Raw genomic sequence first — 26,997 nt, 5'->3', positions numbered from 1 at the left:
ATGAGGAGGATACACAAGTCGCTTCCCGGCGTTCAGTTGGTGCGGCAATCCGGTGGATGGCTATGTGTGACGCTACACGCATACACACATAGACACGCACGCACACCAATATACATACACCAAGTCCGTATCCGAAAATAAAGACGTCAACCTAATTTGCAGACTGGTGATTGGGGACCAGAGTCCTTTGGGTATCGACTCGTTTGAACTGCTGCAGATGGATGACCGGCAGGGTGCTCGACAAAACGGATGCCTGCAGGACAGACCTGACCAAAGCAGACTGCCTAGTTGACAGAATTGATAATTGTCGTATTGGTCGAGAGAGAGAAAGAAATAACCAGAGGTGATGCGATATGTGAAGTAAGGATAGAAAGATAGGCGGGCTTCCGACGTCCTCGTCGCTCGAGGGGTGCTGCCAGCTAAGGAGCACGTACAGAGTCAGAAAGTCCTCAAAGCAGGGGAAGTAGACCAATGCCGCAAGAAGATGTGGTCCTCGAATGGAATACACAACACCTTAATGAACTCTCGGACACACAGGATTGCAGACATGCAACTTTTGAAGAGACAGCCGCAGCTGAGACACAGGCCCCCCTCCCCTATCAGCCAGCGGTTGGTTGGCGGCCCCCAGAGCCCGCTGCGGCACTCGTCTCTCTATTTTGACAGCAAGAAAAGAGGGAAAGAAAGACTTGCATCGAGAGAGGGGGTGTCCAGCCCATGCTGCGCGGGCAGGCGTCCCAACACTGCAAGGCTAGCGACATCCTCCCCGAACAAGACCACCGAGCCCGGCGAATCACAGCAGCCAGAGGCGACTAGCAGGACTACCGGCCTGTTGAGGGAGGGTTGACTCAGAATAGTTGAGGTGAGGGCTGACGCCTCTCAAGGCACAGCACGCGCTGCATAGCTTGCCCTGAGCACACGGCCGAGCCGGGACAAGAGAGGCTAGATAATGCTGTTGGGCTTTCCAAGCTGCAAGACTACTGCAAGGCGGGATCCGCTGCCGCGTCCAGGGTTGGCGTGACTCCGGGCGTGCTGAGCAGAGGTGGAGAGAGGGGGGGAAGGGGTGTTTCCTTGCAGGAGGAATGGCAAGCTTGCTCGGTACCATAGTAGAGATTTAACATTCGACGTCGTGTGGGCGCTGTGCCAAAGCATATTTTGAGTTTTGATCTTCAATGTAGGATCCCGAGTTGAAACGCATCATGACATGGCGCCGCCGGTACAGGTAGATTGACGGACGGTGATGCTTCGTGTGCGGCCACCGGCTACTCACGTTTCTCGGACTGACAAGCCGTGCTGAAGGGTGAAATTGGCCTGGTCCCTCCAAATGTCTCAGCTGACAGCTAGCTGTGCGGCCGAAGCATAAGCAACCCCACGGAGATAGATGGTCTGCTCTGCCTGCCTAGGGTCGGCTGAGGACTTCTGAGCTGTGGCTGGGCTCCTCCTGTGCACGCCCCAAGACTGAGACAGGGCCGTTGCTTGCTTTGTCCACCGTCTTTTCCCCCCATGGCGTGGTCATGTCTCGCCTGTCGGACGTTTCAATCGTCACTACAACCGTCTTTGCGGGATCTGCACTTCGATGGAGAGCCCCTGGAGAGAATCCAGACACCAACAGCGAGGAGAGAGATCTTGTCTAGGTTCAGGCCTGCGTCAGGAACCCGAGACCAGAAAAGTGAGGCTGCATCACCGGGAACTGGGATCCTAATGATGATCAATTGAACCATATTGCTTGGTTGGCCTGGCTCTTTGAAGAAGCAACTCATTACATTTAGTCGAGAAAAATACCAGGAGCTGCCATGAGAGCAGCAGGTCAGGGGAGAGGCGTTGAGCGTCTAAGATGAGGAAAAGGAGGTTCGCCGAGGACGACAGGTCAAAAAAAAAATCAAAAAAAATTAAGGTTAAGACCCGGGGCTGTTTAATCTGTGCACTGTTCCAATCATTCACAACCCCACCAAGGCCCGTATCCATCTACATACAGTATTTGTTACTATACTATAGCACATGCCAGGCCTTGAGACAGAGCAGTGACCCCCCTGGGCTCACATCTTCAGCAGGGCCCGTGCCATCCAGGGGGGGGGGGGCTTTGAGAGTTACCAACCAAATTTTCCAGGCAGTGCAGCAATGTCTCGGCCAGATTTCGACCTGAACCTGTAAGCCATGATCATGACCACGAACACGAATCTGAAAGAGAGAGAATTGAATCGCACAAAGAAGGTAAAATTATCAGTATCTGTTTCAATGTAGTTCTTTTGTGAAGTGGCAATCCTATGGCTGCTGTAAAGCTATCACCAATATGGCATTAGAGACAAGGGGTGGTGGTCCGTGTGGGCTACCCTCCCTATCTAACAACATGCACACTCTGCATCTGCATTTAAGTCAACGTCAGGGTGGCCTTTGGGGGCCATCTCTGAAGTTTAAAAAGAAAGAGAGAAAATTCGCTCTGACCAGATCATGTGTTTTCAATGCAGTCTGCTATGCATGAATAAGAAGGAAGCTTTCCCCACCAGGTTGGTTGAGCATGCCCTTGAACATTATTTTAAATTCTTTCTGTCGTAAACCGTACAATTATAGATCTCAGTCCTCAACCTGTGGTCTGTACTCCCTTACTCCTGCCGTCACCATAGAGAGTTACAGTATACAGAGGGAGGCAATCAGAAATTACATATGCCTTGAGTGGAAGTAGGGTTCTTGGTATAGACTTGGAAAGTTTGAGAGGCTGAGCTCTATTTGCTCCTTCCCTTCTTGCCTAAACTGCAGAGCTCCTACAGCTCCTTCTTTCCCACCTCCAGAGCCTTCTTCTCCGTTCGCTTCCTCACCATAAATTAATTAGAGGGAGCCGCTTTAACCCAATACAACCTCACAGCCTGATGAGCTATAACATACATAGACACACGCACGCACATTCTCTTTGTCTTCTTCATTTGGGTCATCTCCTTCATTATCAAGCAAGGGTCAGGCCATAGCAACTGAAGCCACCCACCTGCTCATCAACGAAAGATAATAGCCAGGACACACCAGTACCTATTAAAGTACAACAACATCGCCCCACAGAACAATTAAATCAGCCCCATGCATTCTGCAAGCCAAAGCACAGAGAGCTCAGCGGCTCAGCTGTGTGGGGCAGACACCCATCTTCCCTCAAACAACTTCTCCGTCCTCTCCTACAACAAAGCCCGTGATGGAGTCCTCATCCCAACAACGAGGGCATCCCACACGTATTCTATTGCGGATGGGGCAGGCTGCAAGCGCAGAGGCCGAGAAAACGAGGCGTATGATGCGCAGGGCGGTGCAGAGGGCGGTGGGTCTTCACAGCCGAGGAAGCGGGCCCGGGCCAAGAATTACATCGATGGCACGCCAAATTCTCAACTGCCCGTGAAGTACGATGCCATCACACCGGCCGATGTTATGCTGGACGTGCGCATGACGTCTTAGGAGGATCGTTCCATGGCCGTTGAGATGTCGGGGTTGCAGTCCGCCGGTGGATGGGCTGGTGACGGGGCCAAACCTGCTGGAGTCCATCATGTCTCCGGGTCGTCGTCATCTTCAGATATAGAAATGCTGTCAAGCGAGGCTGTGGTTGAGCAATATTCCGGGTTCTTGCAAGGCACACAGTATCGAGACTTCGCTTACGAGTACACCAACCCACAAATCGGCACACCTTTACCAGGTCATCAACCTTTGGCAGAAGCGGCCGCCACCACAATGCATGCAGGCTCGCCGCAGTCGATGTGCAATCACAGCCTGCTTCTCTCTCAAGTAGGCACGCCGCTGCCACTGCCGCCGCCAACAACAGTCCAGCAGATACGCTTCAGTTGCCCAGCGCCGTCTCCCTTCCGATATCCGTGGGATACGGGTATCCCGACCCCCAGATTCGGAGACGACAGGCGCCTCCTGAACAGAGTTAATTGCTTCGACACTCCACCGGGGACGCCACTTCAGGACATAGCTGCAGCTGCTAGCCACGGAGAACGGGCGTGGGACAAAATGGTTGGTTGCAAGTGTGACATGTACGACGAGGACTGTGCGATGGTCGATGGTCTCTTTGATACCGAGCATGACTGTGAGATGGCCTGTCAAGAAGAGGTGGACCTACGAGACGTTGATATCAACATGGATGGGGGTGATAAAGACATTGATATGCTCTTGTAGGACATGGCAATCGTTGCTTGGGCGACGTGGCTTAATATTGTGGCTTCTACTTAGCGTATGCCCATTGAACAACATGATGAAACGCCGTTATAGCGGTGTCGTCTTTTTTTCATCGGGGGGGGGGGGGGGGAGCGTAATGATCAGAAAACAATCGACAGGCTTTAGCAACTGGGTGTTCACTGCACTTCGAACTGAATTCTTATGCTCGGCTTTCATAATCCACCATTGGGGTTCTTTCAGCATATAAATGAGAAAGTACAAGTCACCCATGTACAGGCCTTACTCCGATTCACAGAGAGTGACCTGTAAAAGCGCAAGACCAAAACGCCATGGACGAAGATCATCAATCACCACATGATATAGTACGTTCAACGCAAGGTCCAGGAAACACCAGACAAGCGATAGTCCCCTTACTTATTCCTCTTCACTCACGGAACTCTCCGAGTCAACATCCATGGCCACGCCCATCTCCCGCTCCAGAAGTTCCTCAAGCTCAAGCTCCTCGTCCACGGGCGGCTCGTCCTCGTCGACAACGTCAAGCATCGGCGTGGGGCTCTCAGCCATGGGATTCTGCCTGCCCACCGGGCTCGGCAGCTTGAACGTGGGGCGCGGGTCATCCTCAACCGCAGGATCCTCAATGATCAACAAGTCATCATCTTCTCCTTCCGCGTCGGGATCATCATCGAAGTCGTCGCCGGACTTGGCCTGGTTTGCCATAAACTCCGAGAAGCGGCGGATCGTGGTCGAGGGTGCAGCGACAGGGACAGGCCTGACCGTCGAGGGCTGTGGATCCGGCCACTCCACCAGCAGCCCGGATTCGTCTTCCGAGTTGTCGTCTTCTGAGTCGACGGGAGAGCGTGGACGCCTTGGTGTCGGCTCCTTGGATTTTGACTCTTTCGATTTTGACTCCTTTGATTTTGGCTCTTTCAGTTTTGTCTCCTTCGGTTTTGGGTCTTCCTTCTTCTTTTTCTCCTTGGCGGGCTCCGCCTTCGGCCCTGAGGATTTTGCCGCCGCTGTTGCTGGTGCTGATGCTGTGGCGCTGGGTCTCTTGCTCTGTACCATGCCCGCGCTCTTGACTGGGTTCTTTGGCTTGTTCAACTTGTTCACCGGAATAGGAGGCTTGAGGAAGCCCTCGTTGTCTATTGTCGACGATGCCTTTGCACCTGACTGTGCCTTCGCACTACCCTCGAGGTGCGGGTATTTCTGCTTCAGGTTCTCGGCGTTATTGTTCGAAGGTGTTCGTGTCAGGTTCATGTTAAAGGTCGAGTCGACGCGGTGTAGCACGAAGGCTTTGCGCTCCGGATCAAAGATAAGGACATATTTCTTGTCCTTTGTTGCTCGACTACCGTTGTAGGCATACTTGCCGCCACCGTCCGTATACGTGAGGTCGTAGGAGGCCGCGCTGGAGGATGAGGAGGACGACGACGACGACGAGGAAGTGGAGGAAGAGAGAACGGGTTTTATTTTGGCGGCGCCCGGCGCAGTGTCGGTGGAGAGATTGGGTCTGTGGTTGTCTGGGGACGGAGAAAAAGGTGATCAGTCTTTTGATTGGGGTTCGGGGGATGCGTTGCAGAAAAAGAGAGCAGTCACACATACATCTAATGGCGGTCAGGATCTCCTTGGACGACTTGCCCTTCAGGGCGTCACTGAGAATGACAGGGTATTTGCCTGGCTTGGTCGGATCGATAACGCCAGGAGGAGTGGCGTTGGTGGCCATGGTGACAGAACGTGGCCAGAGAGCAAAGGAAGGCGGTGGGTGGAGAGTGGAGGAGGGCAGAGAATGGCAAAGTAGCTTGAAACGACAGACAAGGGACCAAGATTTCACATTGCCAAATTGCCAGCTTTAAGAGTCAAGGGTTGACGAGAGATTCAAGAATCGTGAGCAGAGTGCTGTCGCTAGAAGAGTGGAGTTGAAGGGGAAAGGGAAGCAAGCAAGCGGGTAGAAGCATGTTTGGTGGGTTGTATGAACGATGCTAGGGAGCAAAGAGCTAACGCTGAGTGACAAACCTGCCCCCCTGCTAGAGTCCCCAGTGGGTGACTGGAGGGCATGGCAGACTAGCAGGGCACGGCACAGTGGGCCCACCTAGTGCTTGAGGGCATCCTCCTAGGCGGCGGCTTGATCCATGGGCTTTCCCACTTGTCCCACTGTATAGTCGATCACATCCTGTAACACTTGCTCGGCTGCTAATTTAGTTCATGTAGGCAGCTTCACAGGGACCCTGGCCCCAGACCACCTCCCTCGAAAATAGTACAGTTTCTTACGAAAGAGGCCCAATTCTTATGTCGTTTCCCCGGATTCCGGTCCGTTTATTGCTCCACAACCAACGGCCCATCACTCCAACGCAGCCTCGACGATACAGTCAAGGCTGACCACGCCTACTTAAGCAGGGCGTGACAGGGGTTGTCACACTAATCAAGTACACTTCAACGGGCTTCTTTTTCGTGTATTGCCTGAATATCCAACATATTGTTCCTGATGACTCATTCCACGCGGCGAGCCTCGTTCAACTAAGAGAGACGGAGGACAGGAGGGAAAGAGGGGAGGGGCAAGCGAATTTACGTTGAAGGCCCAGCAGTCAAACTCGAAGTCATCCGAAACAAGCAGCCAGACAATCTCAGAATCCACCACCGGTTCCGCAAAGGTCTCACACATTACGAACAATCCTCACTCACAAGCCTTCCGTGTCGTGCCAGCTACACGACGTGCGACCTCTTTCAGAACCCCAGAAGCCCGAGAACCGTACTCTTCGATGATTCCTGAACGTTGCTAAACTACCAACCTGAAAGATCTCGGTGCCTTAGGAAAGGGCTACAGGGCAGGACTCATCGGCACTTGGGTTTTTCGCTGTGTTGCCTCCCGGAAAAGATTTGGCCATGGCAGGCTGTGTCTTAGACATGGCTGACCACTACCGAGTAATGCGGTCGTCCTCTCCGGACAGTCCAATGTCGAGTATGGCGCTATGTAGGGCCTAAGGGGTAAGCACTCGTGGCACTGAATGGATGAACGGCTCAGGCTGTTGGATGCCCAACTTCTATCCGACCGCAATCAGCAATCACGGAAGCCTTGCTCACCGGGACTGGAGGGCTGTGTCATTCACCCGTCGGTTGACTCGGAGAACCCTCTGCAGCAACTGAAACAAATTCAGGAACAGTGATCGCTGAAATTATTGCTATTTCATAAAGTTATCTTGACCTGTCTTCCTAGTCAATGAAAGGTCACTTAGGCTCGGAGAGTTGCACAATGTTTATCACTGGGCTAACCACAACGATGACTGCAGATCCTCCCTCCCACTCGGATTATTAACGTAGCACCAGAATATGAAGTTGCCCAACAAATTGCCTAGTCAGCCTCTCCCTCCCCTTGAATACAGAACATTCAGACCTCCTCCTGCTGCCTTTGCCAGCACGTAAACATCAATACGTAGCCTTCCTCCCTGGTGGCTATAGGCAGGGGTCTTGTAGATCTGGCCCCCAATGAACAGAGCCATAGCTGAAGTAGGAATGTGGGGGTTTGGTGTTGGTGCACAGCGTCCACAGCCTGCTGACTTCACTGCCTACTCTTCTTATGGTCTGTTGTCACCAGGGCTCCAATTCAGAGATCAAGGGTCTCCAGAAGGTGCTGCGCTGAAAGAAAAGGCTAGAGGGGCCATGTCTGTACATGTTCCACTGCCACCTCATCCCCCTGGGATCCAGTGGCCTCACCATCAGCCCATACCAAGAAGAAGCAGCACATGCCTGCTAATGGTTAATAAAAACAATGAAAATCGTAGATTTCGTCAATCAATCACTTCTGTGACTCTCCTGCTATCTTTCTTTTCTGTATGAGGTATTGTATACTGTCGACCCAACCGCGAGCACTTGAATCTTTCTAAGGTCGCATGGTACATGGGCTTCAGTGTCACCACGCTGAGACATTGAACTAAATCGCCAGGCAGTCATTGACTTGGTTTCCGATATTCCATGCTCCAGCAAGCATGAGCGTCTTCCCCGGGCTGTGGGTTCTTTTCCCTGAAGACCTCACGAACGTAGTATTTCATTCACAAATTCAAGTCATCACTTGTAAGGCCGTTGGACCTATTACAGATGACCTTGCGGAGGTGATCCAGGCAGTGGAGGTCGTGCTAGGCCTCAAGATAACCCAAGAGATCAGAGCCATATACCATAGTTACAGATTCATACCCAGTATTTTATACATATCCACTAGATACAACGGAGCATAATCGCCCAAAACGCCTGTATAATGAGTTCGCTAGGCTTAATATTAATGCAGTAGATATTGCTCGAAAGCCATTAGATCACCCTGTCTTCCCTTAATTCGTGTAAATCTCTGGTGAGATAGCAGTGACAGAGGAAATATGGTGTTGTTCACTGCAATTCTGCCAGTGACTCATTGTATTGAAGAGGTTTGCAACTGCTGTACCCATCCAGAGGGAAGTTACCCGTTGCCCTGGTATTTGGCCATGTTCCTCAGGGGCTTTTCTGGTCTGAAAAGGGAATCTTGTGTGTTTTTTATACAGCAGTAGCTCGAGGGCGAGCGAGCTTGACGACAGCTAGAAGGAGTACAATCAGATGAACTATGAGGTGATCAGCTATTCAGCACCAGATACCTCTACTATAGCCAAGCATGGGCCTGTTGTTTTGGGGGAGCTAAGACTCACTCTAGAGAACTCCTCAAAGAGTAAGCTATAGCACTGCTCTAGAGTTGATGTGGCATCTGACTTGCTATGTCCTTCTCAGCTTTAAACTCGGGCTTTGACAAGGGCTGAACAAGGGCTGGGCCGTACAGGGTGATGCAAAATTTGAGGCTCAGAGTATTACTTCCAAGAGGCGATGCTTCTCAGAGTGAACCCCAATGAGTAGCTCAGCTGCTTTTTCTCAAACCACCGAGTCTGACTTGAATGGACCAACACACCACTTTCTGACCAAGGAAGGACATTTAAGATATGACATCCAAGCTGGTGAGTCATACGCACCACTGAGAAAGAATATCAGCTCGGTTTATAACAAGTTATTCATATGTAGTGCTAATTTAGTGCTTTACTCCCTCTTCGTTAGCACTGTCCACAGGGTGTATCATTCAATAGCCTCGCCACGCATGCATAGTACTGATACAACTAACGAGGTGGGAACATTTTCCTTGGGCCTGAGTTCGTTCCAAGATCAAAGACGGACAGCCTGCGCAGGTGTATGGCTGTCCCTGGGCCCCTCGGTGAAGCATGACTGAGGGCACTTGTAGAGAGCTTCCCTCCAAGGAATCTATCGTCTACTATGGTATATGCAACCCTGGGGCCAACCGCGCGCTAAGACCAGCGCTGATCGATTTCCCTGCTGTCCGTCCTCGTGAGCTCCACAAGGAGACCAAAAAGAACAAGCGCCGTCCTAAACCTTGGGAGACATATCCGTGTGTCGGCTGTATGACATTAGTAGTCAATTATGCTGTCTCCTCCCTTCCCTCTCTGCTCTGACCATTCTTTCTGCACTTTTGCCGCACTCTAATCCCCAGTCTCCTTCATGTTCTGAAACTGAAGGAGAGTGGAACTATTATAGTACTATGTAAAAAGGAATTGTCCACTCAACCAATGTTCGATACGCACCTGACCCACATATATATGCACGACATAAACTCTAGAATCTGTCAAGGACAAAGTGCAGCGGAAGTACAGTACAGATTGGACAATAGACCCGAGGATCTGCAGAACTTGCGGTCGTGACCCACATTGACAACGACAACACTGTCCATATATATACTGTGGTATATACCTTCTCGAGGTTTCTCCTTCCAGGGAGGAGAGCGGCAGGCTGCTCCGATGATGCTCACCGATCCTCTGAGATCTTAATGATTACGCGTCTTGTCGCAGAGGTCTACATCATTTGAAAGCAGGCCGAGCTGCTGTACGAGGTACGGCTCGGACTCGGTCGTCTCTGTGTCGGGCTCAACGAGGCTCACCAGTTTAGGGTCTATGCTGGTCCCAGTATGTACATATTCATTCTCGCTGTAGTTATGTAATTATGCTACCCGTGGACCCTGGTCATTCTAAAAAGAGAGGTCAGAATTGAGAGTTGGCTCAGAATAGACATCAGCAAGGCTAACCACTCCCAAATGAGAGATCATGGGTAAGATTTGGCCGGGAATGGAGCTGATCATTCCAATAAGGATGCTCATGATTAAACTTTCGTTAGGAATGGACAACAGCAAGGTTGACTATTCCAAGAAGAGGTCATGATTAAGGTTTTGCTCGTAATGAGCCTGGCCATTCCAATCAAGATGCTCATGATTAAACTTCGGTGAGGAATGGAGCAAGTACATCCTGAAAAGTAGAATGGGAAACTTTCCTTCTTCCTTATCCACTCAAAGCGAGAAAACCTGGATAAGCGAGTCTACAGTCTGAGGCATAGTCGGGTCATCACCCAGCTATTCGTATAAATTAGAGCCTAAACCATGCAAGCTGGTGTAATGATAGTCTCATGTCTGTCCATTTTCAGTCTACTTTGTCGTTTCAATTCTGTCCAAAAATTCAGAGCTCACGGGCAGAGGCCGTGGATGCCACCACCTGTGACCTCAAATTGATATAATCCAAAATATGTTGCGCTATGCCCTGAGCCTCGAAAAATCAAAGGACTAGCCCCCCCCCCCCCTTGTTTATTTATTTTATCTACGTTACAGCCATCTACAGGCAGCTCAAGATCATCAGCGTGTCCACCACCGCATTACTGCTTGCCCGCGAGCGGCTGCAGTTTGAAGGTCTGGTGCACGAGATGCGAAGCACCTTTGTCCTCGAGCTGGACACCACCGTCACTTCCACCAAGGGCCTAGTCTACCTAGAGGCCGTTATCAACGAGACCCTGCGCATCAATCATCATAACCCGAGCAGCACACCTCGTAGTGTGCCAGGGGGTTTAGATGTCGCTGGTAACTTGATCCCTAAGATAACATCATGGACTGAGCTTGTAAGACATACATTCTCGGGCCTGAGATTTTCCACAAGCTGCAAAAGTCTCACCCGGAGCGGTTCTTGGCAGCATCTCATACCTACGATAATTCTCGGTTTGCCAACGACAATGTAAACGCTTATTACCCTTTTCGACTGAAACGAGAATTTCTTTTCAAACTAATACGTCTTATCCCCACCTCCTCCTCTTCTCTGATACAAAGCTGTAATATTGAGGTCTGAGTGAGTTTGATGTTGACCCCTCAACCATTAAGACTCTTCTGGGGATGAGACAGGATTCTTGATCGCACAGAAAGTAGGGACATTAGTTTTCCTAATTTATCGTCTACATGGTTGCGGCAGAAAGCATGGCTGGTGTGTGAGCCAAAGCCAGCTAAATTCAAGCTTGTCGAAGCGAAACAATTACTGATTATTTACATAGTAATCACGTCGACATCGTCCTCCCTTCCCAGGTGCTAACTGCATATGACGTCTGATACACCTTCAACCCCATTCACTCTAGTGAACAAACGTCTGCTTTGATTCTAGTACGAGCACGCTCCACAGCGGCAACGGTGCGGGTAAGCAACGGCCATGGCGGCACATGGAGGCATGGAGGCGCCGCAGATCCGGGTGGTGTCCGGCCAATCATGTATAGCCTGGACCATTGATTAAGAATTCAAGTCCCTCGAGACCAACGTCTGGTGCCTTGTAGGATCACCCCTTTGTGGCCTCACTAACTAGCTAGCTGTATATAGCCTAATGGAGGTACACCGCCGGCATCCGAGCGACGCCAGGCAAATCAGGATGCAAACACGTACTATGTACGATGGAATGTGCACAGTCGGTGTATAACATCGCAGTAAGATGTGGAACATTTTCATTTCTGGCCCGGCTGTCCCGAAGTTCACTTATTACCTCACTCGTGACACCGTCGCCTCGCTCTCTATATGAATGAATCAAACCGTGTGTTCCTCCTGCCCGCTCCTCTCTGTCTCGTATGTCAGTCCAGTATTTCGAACGACAGACTGACGCCTTAAATATCGGTAAACATGGCATCTCCACCCTCACCATTATCTGCGAAAGCAGAACAGCCTCCCCAGGTGCAAATGAAGGTCATTGGCGTTGGGCTGCCGCGATGTGCTACAACGTCTTTGAAGAGTGCTCTCGAAGGCCCCCTCCTCGACTGTGGCCCCTGCATGCACATGCGTTCCATGGTGTGGCAGCCCAACAAGATGCAGCTCGTCATCAACGCTATGCGCGAGAGGGACACCAACCGGCGCCACGCTATCCTGTACCGCCTGTTCGAGGGCTGTGCCTCCACCGTCGACGTGCCGGGCACCCTCTTCGCCGACGACCTGATGGATATGTATCCTGACGCAGCAGTCCTTCTCAACACGCGGCCCGGGCCGGAGGAGCACCGAGCGGCCTCGTGGTCGCGAAGCTGTCACGAGGTGTTTGGTTTCCCCTACTCGCTGCTCTTCAGGTGTATCTATTTCCCCTTCCGTACGCTCCGCAAAGTCTCCACCATGTTGCAGGGCATATATGACTACTGGGCGCAGCAGCCGCGATTCGCAGAACTTGGCCTGCAACCGGGCGCCGGCGCTGGGCTTGACTGGGCGTCGCCTGAGTTCTATGAAAGATATCAGATCTGGGTCAAGGAACAAGCTGCCAGGAGAGGGAGGCACCTCATTGAGTATCATCCCGGGATGGGATGGGAGCCGCTGTGCGAGATGGTGGGCAGGTTGGACAAGGTACCGCCGCCCGGCACGAAGCTGCCGCATGAGAATGATGCAAAGTCTATGAAGACTCGTATGAGGGTGCTCGTGGTGAGCGGAGCGGTGGCCTGGGCAGCTATCTTCGGTTCTGCCTGGATGCTCGTTCGGTATGGTCCAATGGCATTCCGGCGCGTTCATCTTGTGTCGTTTCCTTCTAGCCGATAAGTAGATATAACAAGAGCAAAGTTTACCGCCTTGAGAAATGGCATAGAGCTAGACAATCTGAAATCAATCTGCATTTGAACGCACAGATTCACACGCTATGCTATGTACGAGCGCACTACAGGGCTGCCTCAACTTTGCCTCTAGTCTGCTGCTGTATGGAACAGTTAGTCAGAAATAGACAACCGTGGATATGGAAATGGGATTTTGCATACCATGTTCTCATCACACAAGGTAGCGTATCTCCTCGACCTCTATGAACCTCGCCATCACCAGCATTAGCTCGAAGTCGGCCCGTGTCGCCTCGGCGTCAATCTTTGCCAGCTCGATATGTGCGCTTCTCGCAGCCCTTGAGCGAGATTGTAGTACTTGTTATACTACTAGCCTCTCGAAATGCGCGCATAATATTGCTACCCGTTGGCTGCGACGTCCTCGAAATAGGTTGTTATTCGTGGCTCAAGTGTGGTGGAGTTGACCCTGGAGAAAGGTTCACCAAAACCCTAACCCCCACACGTAGCCCTCCCTCCCAGACGGAGACTCCCGGGTGCCAAGGCTAGTACCGGCATCTTGCACCATATGACGTCCATCCGATCTCAAGCTGCAACCAAGGCAGAGCTAAAATTTGGCGGGAAAGAAGCAAGCAAACGCGTACAGGTTGGCGGGTCGCGAACAACGAAGACATCCACCAGGTTTTTTATCCTCCACCACAAAATTTTATGTTTTGTCTTCCCTTCCCCACTCCTCCTCCCCAGTATCTTGGCTATTCGATACCACAGTGCTGAGCGAGCACTTCTCCGACGCCTGCAAGCTAGTCCAGCTCAATCAAACACCCGCGACCGCCCGTGACCGACAGCGCATCCAACACCATCAATAAACCAAACACCACAGATCACACAGAGACAACTCGCTCGCAGCCATGTACGTCCGGCAGGAGAAGCTGCCGGGGCTCAAGGAGTACAAGTACTCGTCGGTTGACCGGTCTCTCACGTCCAAGTACATCCTAAAGCCCTTCTACACAAATGTTGTTATAAAGTGTTTCCCCATGGCCATGGCGCCCAACCTGATCACCCTCACGGGCTTCATGTTCGTCATCTTCAACTTTTGGACGCTGCTCTGGTTCAACCCCACCCTCGATCAGGACTGCCCTACATGGGTCTACTACAGCTGGGCTATCGGGCTGTTCCTGTACCAGACCTTTGATGCTGTGGATGGCTCACAGGCGTAAGTATACCTACCACCTCAATCAAACCTCGACCCTGGCTCGTTCTGGCAGCTGCCTTAGGTGGGGGGCTTTGGAAGACAGACGAAGACTGACAATGATGCCCTGATTGCCAGACGCCGCACACGCCAGAGCGGACCCCTCGGAGAGCTTTTCGACCACGGCGTCGATGCGCTCAACACCTCCCTCGAGGTCCTACTCTTCGCGGGATGTAATAATCTTGGCCAGGGCTGGAAAACGGTTGCGATGCTCTTCTGCTGTGCGTTACATCATCCTTCAGATCAACAGGAGGGGGGGGGGGGGGTCAATGCCCGTAAAGAGAATATTTGTCAACTGACATTAGTGCTGTAGCGCTCCTGACCTTCTATGTTCAGACCTGGGATGAATACCACACCAAGACGCTTACCCTCGGGCTCATTAACGGACCCGTTGAGGGTGTCTTGATTATCTGCGTCATCTACGCAGCCACCGGTTACTTCGGCGGCGGGCACATCTGGGCCAATTCGCTGTTAGAGACGATCGGCGTTCCTCAGCTGCCGTTCATCCCGGACTTCGTCTACAACATGTCCTTCTCTGATTGGAACTTGGTGCAGGGCTTCGCGGTCCTGTGCCTGAACACGCTCGAGTCCTGTCGGAACGTTATCAAGGCCCGACGAGCGCGCGGCGACCGGAGCCGCTACGCATTGGTCGGCCTGATGCCCTTCTTTGTGACCTGGGCCCTGGTCGTGTCCTACCTGCTCCTGCAGCCCAACATCCTGCACAACCATCTGGTGCCATTTGCCCTGTTTTGTGGTCTGGTCAACGCCTACTCTGTCGGGCAGATAATCACCGCCCACCTGGTCAAGCTCGACTTTCCGTACACGAACGTGCTGGTCCTGCCGTTGGCCTACGGTGTCTTCGACTCCCTCGGCCCTTGGCTGCAGTATGAGTTTGGACACCCCTGGCTCGGCTGGCCCTCCGCTCTTGGTGATGATGTCTACCAGGTTGCCTACATGTTCCTTATGTTGGGAGTCTCAATCGGTGTGTATGGATCCTTCGTCGTGGATGTCATCGTTACGATCTGCGACTATCTCGACATCTGGTGCCTGCGTATCAAGCACCCCTACGTGGAGCCTGCCGCGAATGGGAAGAAGGCGCAATAGACGACAAACCGACCAGTCGTATGGCGAGGTGAGAACAAGGCTGTGGGTAAAGAGGATAACGAGTCGCCGTCCAGGAAACAGGCGACATGCGTCGCTGCGTGCGTTGTTCGTGCAGCTGCAGCATCGACTAGTCACGCATTGCATGCAGTCACGGATGTTCCAATCCGGCCACGTCGACCCACATGATATTTGCAAGCTGGCAATTCTGTAACCACGCATCTGTCCGTCGGTGTGATGGTCTCAAGATATTGAAAGGCTGCAGATGGACTAGGAAACCAAGAAGGCCACCCGGCCCTTTCTGGGGAAACAAAGTAATGAGTGTAAATGCGGAGATCTGACACATGAATATGATGATACGGGTTTTACGACAGGAAAGTTTAGGTGTGTAACTGGGGCATAGTTCTTGGCGGTTAGGCGTCAGAGACGCTGTGGGAAACGAGGGAACATGATGGTCTTAATCTTGTTGTTAGAGATGTACATACAGAAGGGCGAGGCCTTCAGAGACCTCGGTGAGATTGCATGTTTTCCCTCTCGAGCAAGGTCTTCCACCGTTTTATTACCTTTGTACCCTGCGTGGTGCATGTAGGACTGCACATCATACCACAATAGTTCAGACCAATTCAGGCGCTCCGGCGTGCAAACTATGACGATTGAATGCAGCGCGGGAAGATGGTCGCAGGGTGGCCGCCTTTGTGGGCAAACCTGATCCCAAACTTCACGTCGCCTCCACCGACTCATTATCAGGAACATTTGACCTGGTCCCGCCGATCCACTGAGCCAGATAATGTACCGTACGCCACGAGTTTCTAACGACGGAGGTACTCTTGAGAATTATGGACGAAAGTCGGAGCCACAAGCGAAAGACCCCCGGTCTGCGCGAGGATTGATTGAGGGGGAAAACCGCGGTGAACAGATTTTGTGATATTATCGACAGCCGACAAAATCCTGACTTGAGTGCCTGATCGCTCTCAAGGTCGGTTAGGAAGGAGACAGCCTGGCTAACTACAAACCTCCAAAGGATGTGGTTACATAACCTCAGGCAGATTAATACCTTCAAAGGAGGTAGGCAACTGAAAGAAGATAAAAACACGCGAATCAGGACGCGAAATCAAATAAATAGGAGGCGATCTGAGGCAGGAAAAGGAAAAAGCCAACGAGCTCCTCGAGGTCCCTCTCTCTCTCTCTCTCTCCAAAATAAATAAATAAATAAATAATGCTGTTGGTTCCTCAATAGCATCCCGATTGCCTTCGCAAACTCCTCAGCGTCCCCCCCCCCCAAAAAAAAAAACATTAAAAAAAAAAAAAGAATGACCGGTTCCCTTTTGTCCATGCTCTTTAAATACCGTGAAAACCATATGTGATGTCCCTTTCAACCCTGAGCTCCTGTCCCCCCTCCCTCTCCCGAAAACAAAATTAAAAACTCCTCGCTAAGTGTGCTCTTATCGTCTAGAGAGGCCGGCCAATGCCGAGGCGCCCTGTCATTCACCACGGCCGTGAGGCGAAGAAGCCCTCTTGGGTTGCTTGTAACAGTCGAAGTGGGGGCGTACCTGAGGTCCTCTAAACCCTAGAAACATGAGTTGCCTCATTTTTGCGTTTCCCTACATCTTTGCTGCAAGGTCTCGCGGCACCAAGTTGTCCAAACCCCGCTTTCATGTTCGTAACGTCGTAAGAAAGTGAATGTAATGATGCGGACTTTGGAAATAACCTTGGGGCATAATCCCCCGGCGTCGTCCTCTGTGCCAACCTGTGCCGTTTGAGATGATCCGGTGGGGACAAGTTTGTGGGTAGGCCCGTCACTTGATCCTTGGCGGGTCCCCTTTTTCAGATCAGCCTGTCGCTTCCACTCCCAACGCTCTGCTCGATGGCATCGTTGATGGTCTTCTCGTCAAAGGCCGGGCCCTGGCCGTCGCACACGGCTTTGTACCGCAAGCGGTTGCTGATATCACCGACGTCGACGAGCCCCTGCTTATAGAGCTCGTGTCCAATGATATACTCCCAGGTGGCACCGGCGCCGTACAGCCGGACACCATCTGATGTAGTGCGGATGCGATGGCTGGGCCGCTTGCCCGGGTGATTCGCGAGCAGCCTGGTGTAGAAGTCGGTCGGGTTATAGTGCATAGGCCCGGTCGTGGTAGGGCCAAAATCGGGGTAGCCGTAGCCGCTGTAGACAGGGTTTGCCACCGGCGGCGCTGCTGCCGCTGTTGCCCGCAGGATTTCGTTCTCGGTATTGGCTTTTTGTAGGTCCTTCTTGAGCTTCTCGTTCTCAGTAGTCTTCTCATACTTGGCCTGCTCGAGGTCGGCGACCTTCGTTTCCAAGTCCTTGACGTGACGCTCCTTACGCTCGCGAAAGGCCCGCTGCCTGTTGAAGAGCGAAGTAGGCGTTAGCCGATGGTAGCTCCAGAGTAGGCGTTGCAAGATATATGTTCATCTCCTATATGTGTATCACTTACGCATTGCGGTTCTGGACCTTGCGCTTGGCCTGGTTCGGGTTGATGGCCTCCTCGTCCTCCTCATCCGCCGAGTGCGAGCCGCGAGCGCTGTTGCTGCTGCGCTCGGCTTCCTTCTTAGGCTCGATGTTGACGTTAGTCATGGCGGGACCGTCCACGTACGGGGCCGGATTGAATACGGGACTAGAGAGGTCGGCGCCATGGAAGTCCTGGGGCAGCGGCAGCGGCAGCGGCGGCGGCTGCTGCTGCTGCTGCTGCTGCTGCTGGTGGAGCGGCTGGTGGAGCGGCTGGTGGTGCTGCGGCCGATGATGGTGCTGCGTTTGCGGTGGGCCGTTCTGGAAAATGGTGGTCTGTGTATTGTTGTTGGGAGGCGTGGATGGGTTCGAGAAGGAGGGAGCAGGCTGGGGAGTAGCGAAGGCAGGGCCGGTGAATGGGTGATTGTTGAAGTTTTGGAATTGATATTCGCCTGCGTAATTGTCGAAGGGGTTCTAGAGTAAGACATGTGTAAGCCCCAAAAGCACGAGCAAATGACTACTAGTAGGGTGCTTTAGAGCGCGAAGGAAAAGAAGAAGCAAGAAAGAGGAATGGAAAAACCCAAGATCGAAACCAAGACCGTCAAACAAACAAAAGCATAACAAATGACACGCTACGTTCAAGTAACGGTGAATACCAAATTGATCTCCTTACCGAGGAAGACATGTTATTGAACTCCTGGGATCCGGCAGAGTTTGGATGGGAGGGCGTCAGAGGCGAGATGCCCATGGGGTACTGGTTGTAGGGGGGATACGCGGCGGGGTAGTAAGGGGCCTGCGAGTAACTCATCTTTTTGAGCTAAAGATACACTCTGTTGAGGCCTCAATAGCTCGTCCGTCGTGGTCGTGGTCGTGGTCGTGGCCGCCGCCGTTTGTCAAAGCTGGAGCCAACGAGAAAGTGGTCCAGCGGGAGGAGGATCGGCAGGAAAAGGTAGTGTAGAGGAGGGAGAGGACGACAGTAGTGACTCGAGACACCCTAGAAGACAAGCGCAGATCTGCACAGAGATAGAGATGGGCTCTACTATGTAGATAGTATGTAATTTGTCTTGGCTGAAGAAGTCTGGGGAAGGAATTGGGCTGGTCCAGAGTTAGGTGGAGCACGACGGGTTACATATACCCACATTGCACCCGGCACACCCCTATGGCACACCACACACACCAAACCCCACAGCGCCGTAGCCCCAACTTACCGCCCCCACCACCGCTGTGACCACTAGCGCCCTGACGCTCCGTAATTAAGCTACAACGCTAAAACGAAGTCCAGTGCTGTGCGCCTCATGAAATGTCACAGCAACTCCTCCCTCCCCCTCCTTGGCAACGGCGCTGTTTATATGTCACATCACCACCCACCACTTGAGCTGCCCGACTGGCTGCCTTACCGCTTTTTTGGAAAAAGAAGTACCTTGCAACGCAAGATTCATTGCACGCCCAGGGAGACAAGTCATGGTATTGCAGATGATCGTACGACGGAAAGAAAGTGTGTGTGAGTGGAAGAGACGTTGTGACACAACACTTTCGAGTCCTGGTTCCGGGCTGAAAAGGCTGCCCAGCAGCGAGACATGGGCAGGAATATTCCGCCTCCCCCTCCCTAACCAATAGGAAGAGAGAAGTGCAGCCCCGACAGTCCAGAACAAGAGAGGAAGTATCAAGTTTTTCTCTACAGGTCTGAGGAAGCTGGACGCGTGCGGTGGCAGGGCCGGGATGACGAAGGAGGGGTGGGTATTCGGTCCAGGTCGCTCGCTCAGTTGCAATGCAGCCGCCAATCAGTCATGCTCGGATCGTTTCGCTCACTGTGTAGCAATCACAGTATACCTCAACAGTCGGCAGCTCGTATCTTGGCGAGGGGAATACATCGAAAGCAATCTTTTTCGCGAGGTACGCATCCTTCATCCTGAAGCTGAAAACAACGAGTCCATAACGATCCCTCCCCACCCCCCCCCCCCACGGGCGGCAGCATGCACGGTACAGCTCCGTTACCCGCTTGTACCCTCTTGCCCTCGTGGCCGACAATGCGTGGCTGGCTTCTGTATCGGGCACTCAAGATGCCGCGCTGAGACATTGCTTCCAACGCTGCATCGCGGGTCCGTGACCAGTCTGGTACCAGGCCTGTACAGGGGCTCGGCAGGCTGGTTTGAGGCCAGACAACAGCAGCTTCTTCTGATTTGCAGGACAGCTGTCGTGCCGTGTCTCGCGTCCCATTTCCCCGAGCCATGTCCGCGGCTCGTGAGACGTTATGTCATGCGGTACAGGCCATGTTTTCTTGTGTTCCGCATGCGTCGACGCCGCTGGACAGGATTAAGGTCTGGACGTTCGCGACTCGTCAGGGCTTCTGCTACGAACGAGGGCATCACCGTGAGCAATTATGGTGATCTGCCTGTCGCAACCATCGACATGGCTATGCTTTTGGCCCTTTGTCAGGCTGTGGGCTACCTATCGCCCACTGTCTTTCTGCGTGCCGTCCCGCAGCCCGGCCGTGTCATCAGCGTGGTGGCATTCAACCCGGCGTCTGACTGGCCCATCGCCTCCTTTCTCTCTATGTGTGTGTATGTGTTCGTGTGTTCTACTCTTGTTGGGTTGAGGTCTGGAGCTCATCTGGTCATCCCGTCCTCCACTAGTGCTACATAGTAAAAGCTCGGACATCTACAACATATCAGGCACGCAACGAGACTTTCATCTTTACCCAGGTAGATGTTTAGCTGCTCTCAGTAAAAGCTCTCGCATTAGCAAGCGACTCTAAAGGTAAAAAACAGGGCTGAAGGGAGAGGATAAGCAGGTATATTTTAGTATAATGCTATTATTTCAACTCATTTGCAGCCTCATCAAGAACCTTCTTCATTGATGAATACAACCCTTCATCTTCGCTTTTCCACCTCCCACCCCCTGGGAACACTATCCTCCGTAACTTGTTGATCCAAGGGATCACAGGCTCGTAGTATTCGGTGAAATATCCCGTTACAGTTCTGCGGAAAATTTCGTCGTCAGAAACTGTGCCCAGCTTGAGCTGAGCCAGCTCCACTGTATCGATAAAGTTCCACTGGTCAAACTGTGGGATTATTCTGCCCCTGTCATCTGGCCCAGCATAATGAATGCATATCCAGAACAGCACCCAGAAGAACGACTCAAGATCATGCATGAAGGAATGTTGCTCGCCGACAAGCACCCCAATAGCCATAAAGGCTCTGGTACCAGTCTTTCTCTTAGCCTCTGAAGCATATTGTTGTTCTTTCGCGATAGCAAGATCCAGATCAATCAAAAACGCTGGCCAGGATGGATTATTCCTGTCCTCGTTGATTATCAGATTATTGATCGAGATGTCCCGATGAAGAAGACCAGCCTTGCGGTACAAAGATTCGTGCCCCCTTATGCAGCCCTCTAGCGCGCGGAGCAGAGCTGCTGGAGAGCTCGCCTTGTAAATCGGCTCCCCGAAATCGCGGACCACGACTCGCCGGTGTACTCGATTCGACACAGGTTGACTCTCAGCTTTTGTCGAGGAAACAGAACAAGATCGCTTGCTTGGCGGTAGAGAGACTCCAGCCTGGCTAGACGACCGTTTTAGGCCGGCGGTGCGCCCTATCCGGGGAGTAGTAGCTGCACTTGTGTTTTGTGATGATATCGAGTGCTTGGAGGGGCAGTTCTTTGCGCGTGCGATGTCCAATTCCTTTCGTACGTTGCTCTGAATATCATCATCCCTGCCGCCGACCTGGACGGTCTCATGGTGATAATACCTGGCCACATTAATCACATCTCGATCCATCGCTTTGCGAAGAAGTTCACCCTCTTCTTCACGCTCCACATTACTGCCAGGAATCCTTGATAACAAGACGCATCTGCGGATCATCTTCGCAGTGAGCTTTCCAGCAAGTTGTTGCCCAGCCGGCTATGCAAGGTGCTCGCTTCATATGCTTGTCGATAACCAGGCGCTCTGTCTGGCTATTGCGTTGTACCTCAATGTATGTGGTGCTGCCTGATGTAATAATCGTAGGATCAAACCCAAGCTATTCCTCGCTCATCCACAGGAATCCGAGGATCATGTATATGAAACGAGATCCATCTTTGTTGATATCGAATTGCTCAGATGCAATCCCTCCCAGACGATCAAATTCCCATATTCTCATGAGAGATCCACAGATTGTAAAGCTCAAAACAAAGCGACGATTGTATTGAGCAGCTAGCACCTCTCTGGCATATCTCCCAATATCAAGCCATGCTTCTGAGGCTTTATCAGCGAACGGGTTGCTCTTCAGCTCTCCTGGCACAAGGATCTGGGACCAGTGGCACCGAGAATATTTTCCAGCATCTGGGTTGTTGACAAAGCCGATATCCATCTTGCGTATCGCGGTAGAGCCATCGGGGCGTCTCTTCTTTGATCGTAAAGGTACGCGTGTCGTGTTGGATGAAGTGTCTATTCAGGGGCTACTCCATACCGGAAAGTACTTCTTCATCGTGAACTCTGACCGTACGTCCAATCTACTATGCATGTTTATTGTGTCGCAATGTCAATTGTCAAGTTCGGGAGGCTAACTTTGTATCATGAACCAGCTACGTATCGTTACCCGGTCGTCCCAAGCTTTCGTGACTGGCGGTTCCCACACGGCCAGATTCCCAACACATGGCCGTCTCCTAAAGCATCACCTTCGACCGACACGGTGCGACGTTGTGCGCTTACAAACCATGGCTTCGGTCTTATCAACGCCCACATAGTGCCTAGAGGAGAGGCCGAGAGTTTCATGCGCAATGGCATGTCACGGTACGGCGTGGATACGCACGATGTAAACGACTCTCGGAACATCATCCGCTTACGGGCTGATATCCACTGTTGCTTCGACACCCGTATGTTCTCTATCATCCCGAAGCCTGAATTCGCTTCAGAGTAAATGGGAGACGAAACGCTCGTTCCCAGAGGGTAATAGATACGCGGAATGACTCTATTCCGTGGTAACAGCACACGAGGGTCTCACAGAAGAGCACCTCCGCCTGCATAGCTTGTAATCGGCCGAAGGCGGCGACCGTTTCTGTAATTTCTGGTAATCTCCAGAGTCATGGCTGTCGATTGGGGCAATTCGTGAGGTGCTCAGGCTGTTTGTGATGCGTGTATTGATGCATAGAGGGAAACGTAAAACGGCGACGATGGGCGGTCTTCAGAGATAACATTCAGTTCTAATAACTTGATTTCCCACAAACCTGCCTGCGGGCATCACGCCACCAGCGAGAAGGTCTTACTAGTGCGCCCGACCGTCCAAGCTGTGTGCCTACATGTGCTGCTGCATTGGATCGTATTTCTAGAAAGATTCGGTCCGCCATGGAGGCCAATTTGCGATGACTGGCAATGGTGCATATGCTGCGATGTGGACCAATAAGTGAGGCTGCATCTTACCTGGTATAGGAGTACGCCGAGGGCGCTTAATGCAATCGCTGAAAGTGGTGGCAGGACCTCAAGGCGACTGGGTGCAGATGCAAGCTGCCCCTTCGCAGTAGTACGGGCCATTTCGCCTTGGAAAATACGGCACCGTGTTTGCGGCGACGACCGCATGGAGCATGATCAGCTCTCTTCCACACCTTCGGTTCGGCCTCATGGTTGGTATTGGCGCCGGCATTCCTAGGCTAGCCGACAACATCGACATCCGCCTCGGCGACGTTGTCGTCAGCCAGCCGACTGGAGCAAGCCCGGGAGTCGTGCAGTACGATGTAGGGAAGTTAGAAAGCGACGGCCATTTCAAGCGTGTCGGTTCTCTTGCTCCTCCGCCTGAGGTCCTTCTTAAAGGATTGGCAACACACTGAAGGCCAAACGAAGACTTGGAGGACCTCGAGTACGCAGCATCCTAGACGATATGCTCCAACGCCATCCGCTGTTGGCAGAAGCAGAACCAGATGACGCTGCGTTTGTTCACCAAGGGGCGCAAAACGACCGGCTATTCGAAGCATCCTCAGTACATGTTCAAATCCCGGACCGGCAAAGCGCAGTGTCTTCGGCGGGAACAGTTCCGCGTGATGTCAATAAGCTTTATTTTCAGTTGGTGCTGGGCTGGGTTTGGTCATTCTTCTGGCTGATCTTCGCCTCTATGAGAACGCCGGCCACTTCCAACGTTACGAGGACAATCCCACCATCAGATGCAACCCTTCAAGAGCTCGGCCAGACGAGAGCCTGTGAGCATTGCGATTCTGGGAAGGAAATAGGCCGACGACAACGACGATCCACCGATCCCGTAGTTCACTATGCCTCATTGCTTCCGGCAACTCGGTCGTAAAGGACGATGTTTCTCGGGACGACATAGTACGACGACTTGGGGACAAGTGCATTTGCTTTGAGATGGAGGCAGCTGGTCTGATGGATAATTTCCCCTGCCTCGTGATCAGAGGAATCTGCGACTATGCAGACACCCACAAGAACGATCGCTGGCAGAACTATTCCGCAGCAACAGCCGCCGCTTTGGCAAAGGAACTACTGGAAGTTATCGACGGCGATGATGTAGAAGGAGCCTCAAGAGTCGATGAAATCATGGAGCAGTGTTAGTATTTCATAATCACATTTAAAGCTCCATTACTTATATTCCTTACAGTATGTGAGGATGTTTCCCAAATCCGATCAACCACAAAAGACATACAACAGGACCTACATTTCCAGGAAGTCATGAAGTGGCTGTCCCCGCCGGATCCATCAACAAATAACAACAAGGCCTTGCAACAACGCCATGAAGGCACAGGTCAGTGGTTCCTTGACAGCCAAGAATACTCAAAATGGAAAACAACGCAAAAGTCCTCTCTATGGCTTTACGGTATCCCCGGCTGTGGGAAGACAATCTTGAGTTCCATCGTCGTCAAGGACCTCCGTAACACTGAGCCTTATGCCAAAAGCTTTATCTACTTCTATTTCGACTTCATCGACACTAGCAAGCAGTCGCTTGAAAAGGCAATTCGGTCACTGATCGCTCAGCTGTACTGCAACAGCCAGAATGTTCAAGCGCCTCTGAACTCACTGTACTCCTCTTGCAAAAGTCCTTCACGACAGCCGAGTATCGACATGCTGAGCACAACCTTTGAGGCCATGATTCAACAGATCGGAGAAGTATGGATCGTCCTGGATGCACTCGACGAATGCCAGACGAGAACAGGCCCAAGGGACGAAGGATTGCTACGTTGGATTAAAAGCATTCTACACTCACCACGATTAAACGTCCACTTTCTTGTCACAAGTCGCCCTGAACACGATATTAAATCAGCATTAGAAAGATTTGTCGACGGTCAGATCATTCTCCAGAGCGACCTTGTTACGGAAGATATACGTGCGTATGTTCATGGAACAGTGAGAAACTACGAAGGATTTAATCGGTGGCGATCATATAAATCAATCCAAAATGAGATCGAAAGCCATCTGAGGGAGAAAGCTAACGGAATGTGAGATAAGACCAACACCCTTGATTTCTATTGCTAAATCAGATAGGTTTCTCTGGGTTTCATGCCAACTCGAAGCTCTCGAAAAATGTCCCGATCCCCTCAGTCTTCGCCAAACGCTGCAATCGCTACCAAGGACGCTGGACGAGACGTACGCGCGGGTTCTAAGCAGAATCCCGCCCGAATTCGAGCAGAATGCGATACGAATATTACAGTTTCTTGCCTTTTCCGAACGGCCACTGCGGGTTGAAGAGGCTGTCGACGTAATTGCTGTGGTCACCAGAAATAAGCCCCGATTTGACGCCAAAAACAGAATGCCACAAGCAGACGAAATCTCCATCTACTGCTCAAGTCTAGTGGCTGTTGTTACTCGAGGTGAAGATGGAGAGAACGGAGTGAAGGAGCTTCAGCTCGCGCATTTCTCGGTGAAGGAATACCTTGTATCCGACCGACTACAACAGAATATATCCAGAACCTTTATGGAGGCACAGGCTAGAGCTTCTATTACAGAGGTTTGCCTTGCGTACCTCTTGGAGCTGGACCATAGCCTTTCTTTAGTAAGGATCAGACAATCATACCCACTCGCACAATATGCTGCGCGTTACTGGATGAGCCATGCTGTTCAAGCTGATACCAGTAAAGTTCATGATCTAATTAGAGAGTTTTGCTTAGATGAGAACTCCCCTCAACCATGCTACAGTCTCTACAACCCAGATGAACCGTGGGAAGAAGAACTAGAAAGTTCTCAGACAGACGAGACTGTAGTACTGTACTATGTAGCATGTGGAGGGATCGTGTCTGCGGTAGAAGACGTCTTAAAGAATGGAGCAGATATCAACGCTCGGGTGGCAGGTATGGCAACGCTCTCCAAGCTGCTTCAGAGAGAGGCTACCAAGAGATCGTCCAGATGCTCCTCGACCTCCGGCCAAACATCACTATCTTGGGCAGCTAGGAGTGGTCGTGAGGCTGTGGTCAAGATGCTTCTCGACACAGGGAAGGTCAATATCGATTCCGAAGATATCTCTACTGGAACGCCGCTGTTATGTGCAGCTGCGTATGGTTATGAGGCAGTCGTTAAGATACTCCTCGACACAGGCAAGGTCGATATCGATTCGAAAGATACCTCCGGCCGAACACCACTATCGTGGGCAGCTTCATTTGGTATTAAGGCTATTATCAAAATGCTTATTGAAACAGAGAGGGCAGACATTAACTCTAGCGACAACACTGGCTGAACCCCACTATCCTGGGCTACTATCAAAGGTCATGTAGAGGTGGTGTTGTTACTCGCCAACGCCCATGATGCTGATATTAATATTAGAGACCACGATGGGTTTAGCTCATTTATGCGGGCTGTGTGGAGATCTAACAAGGAGCTTGTGGATATTCTCCTTCAGATGAGGCGTCTTTCGCATTATGATTGTATGGATGGGTTATGTTTTCAGGCGTTTTGGTTCATGTTGCCGCACGAGTTGGACCATTTTATGGTTGATATTACCTAGGATTTAGGGGACGATTTCTTTGGTCTAAGGGGACTTTTCTATGACTCACATATATTATAAGGTGCTGGTTTAATTCAATTTTAATAGTTGCCGTGTCAATGTCTCACCTTCCTCTATGTTTGGGTATGCGATCGTATTGATTTCCTCATGAATGTCAAATTCCTATTCATACCCTCTAGAGGTCCTACATCGCTAGCAGGAAAAGAATGCCTACTCTTCCTTCTATTCCTCAAAACTATCTTCATTACCCAGCC

The 26,997-nt window shown here is 51.7% G+C and overlaps 8 protein-coding genes across 8 annotated transcripts; 5 read left to right on the top strand and 3 right to left on the bottom strand.

Annotated features, from left to right (window-relative positions):
• Positions 1 to 3,063: 3,063 nt before the first annotated feature.
• M406DRAFT_71510 (uncharacterized protein) lies at positions 3,064 to 4,143 on the top strand (the record flags this gene model as incomplete). Its single annotated transcript, XM_040925470.1, has 2 exons — positions 3,064 to 3,408; positions 3,466 to 4,143. The coding sequence occupies 2 exons, from the start codon at positions 3,064 to 3,066 to the stop codon at positions 4,141 to 4,143; spliced, it is 1,023 nt and encodes a 340-aa protein (XP_040779474.1).
• A 206-nt stretch (positions 4,144 to 4,349) lies between these two features.
• On the bottom strand, positions 4,350 to 6,041 carry M406DRAFT_344668 (uncharacterized protein). Its single transcript, XM_040921997.1, has 2 exons — positions 5,740 to 6,041; positions 4,350 to 5,657 (listed from the first exon to the last, which is right to left on the bottom strand). The coding sequence occupies exons 1-2, from the start codon at positions 5,858 to 5,860 to the stop codon at positions 4,558 to 4,560; spliced, it is 1,221 nt and encodes a 406-aa protein (XP_040779473.1). The 5' UTR covers positions 5,861 to 6,041; the 3' UTR covers positions 4,350 to 4,557.
• Positions 6,042 to 10,253: 4,212 nt separating this feature from the next.
• Positions 10,254 to 11,091, top strand: M406DRAFT_71508 (uncharacterized protein; the record flags this gene model as incomplete). The annotated part of the gene is made up of 3 exons (XM_040925469.1): positions 10,254 to 10,257; positions 10,324 to 10,360; positions 10,818 to 11,091. Coding segments are annotated over 3 exons (315 nt in total), but the record flags the coding sequence as incomplete, so codon positions are not given.
• Positions 11,092 to 12,074: 983 nt separating this feature from the next.
• On the top strand, positions 12,075 to 13,087 carry M406DRAFT_354904 (uncharacterized protein). Its single transcript, XM_040923025.1, has one exon. It carries the CDS (start codon positions 12,125 to 12,127, stop codon positions 13,013 to 13,015), a length of 891 nt encoding a protein of 296 aa, XP_040779471.1. The 5' UTR covers positions 12,075 to 12,124; the 3' UTR covers positions 13,016 to 13,087.
• Positions 13,088 to 13,659: 572 nt separating this feature from the next.
• On the top strand, positions 13,660 to 16,000 carry M406DRAFT_286430 (uncharacterized protein). Its single transcript, XM_040918679.1, has 3 exons — positions 13,660 to 14,233; positions 14,348 to 14,490; positions 14,583 to 16,000. The coding sequence occupies exons 1-3, from the start codon at positions 13,929 to 13,931 to the stop codon at positions 15,371 to 15,373; spliced, it is 1,239 nt and encodes a 412-aa protein (XP_040779470.1). The 5' UTR covers positions 13,660 to 13,928; the 3' UTR covers positions 15,374 to 16,000.
• A 1,194-nt stretch (positions 16,001 to 17,194) lies between these two features.
• On the bottom strand, positions 17,195 to 18,642 carry M406DRAFT_249814 (basic-leucine zipper transcription factor nucleus DNA binding regulation of transcription, DNA-dependent; the record flags this gene model as incomplete). Its single annotated transcript, XM_040916640.1, has 3 exons — positions 17,195 to 17,732; positions 17,824 to 18,077; positions 18,508 to 18,642. The coding sequence occupies 3 exons, from the start codon at positions 18,640 to 18,642 to the stop codon at positions 17,195 to 17,197; spliced, it is 927 nt and encodes a 308-aa protein (XP_040779469.1).
• A 2,004-nt stretch (positions 18,643 to 20,646) lies between these two features.
• M406DRAFT_71504 (uncharacterized protein) lies at positions 20,647 to 21,690 on the bottom strand (the record flags this gene model as incomplete). The annotated part of the gene is made up of 1 exon (XM_040925468.1): positions 20,647 to 21,690. One exon carries the CDS (start codon positions 21,688 to 21,690, stop codon positions 20,647 to 20,649), a length of 1,044 nt encoding a protein of 347 aa, XP_040779468.1.
• A 1,565-nt stretch (positions 21,691 to 23,255) lies between these two features.
• On the top strand, positions 23,256 to 26,476 carry M406DRAFT_336936 (uncharacterized protein; the record flags this gene model as incomplete). The annotated part of the gene is made up of 7 exons (XM_040921200.1): positions 23,256 to 23,297; positions 23,328 to 23,510; positions 23,633 to 23,814; positions 24,060 to 24,358; positions 24,410 to 25,244; positions 25,291 to 26,093; positions 26,190 to 26,476. The coding sequence occupies 7 exons, from the start codon at positions 23,256 to 23,258 to the stop codon at positions 26,474 to 26,476; spliced, it is 2,631 nt and encodes an 876-aa protein (XP_040779467.1).
• Positions 26,477 to 26,997: the final 521 nt, after the last annotated feature.

The sequence above is a fragment of the Cryphonectria parasitica genome, assembly GCF_011745365.1.
Source record: "Cryphonectria parasitica EP155 unplaced genomic scaffold M406scaffold_2, whole genome shotgun sequence".
In the NCBI taxonomy this organism is placed as follows: domain Eukaryota; kingdom Fungi; phylum Ascomycota; class Sordariomycetes; order Diaporthales; family Cryphonectriaceae; genus Cryphonectria; species Cryphonectria parasitica.
Note: the sequence above shows the minus strand (reverse complement) of the source record. Positions and strands in the feature narration are given on the sequence as shown.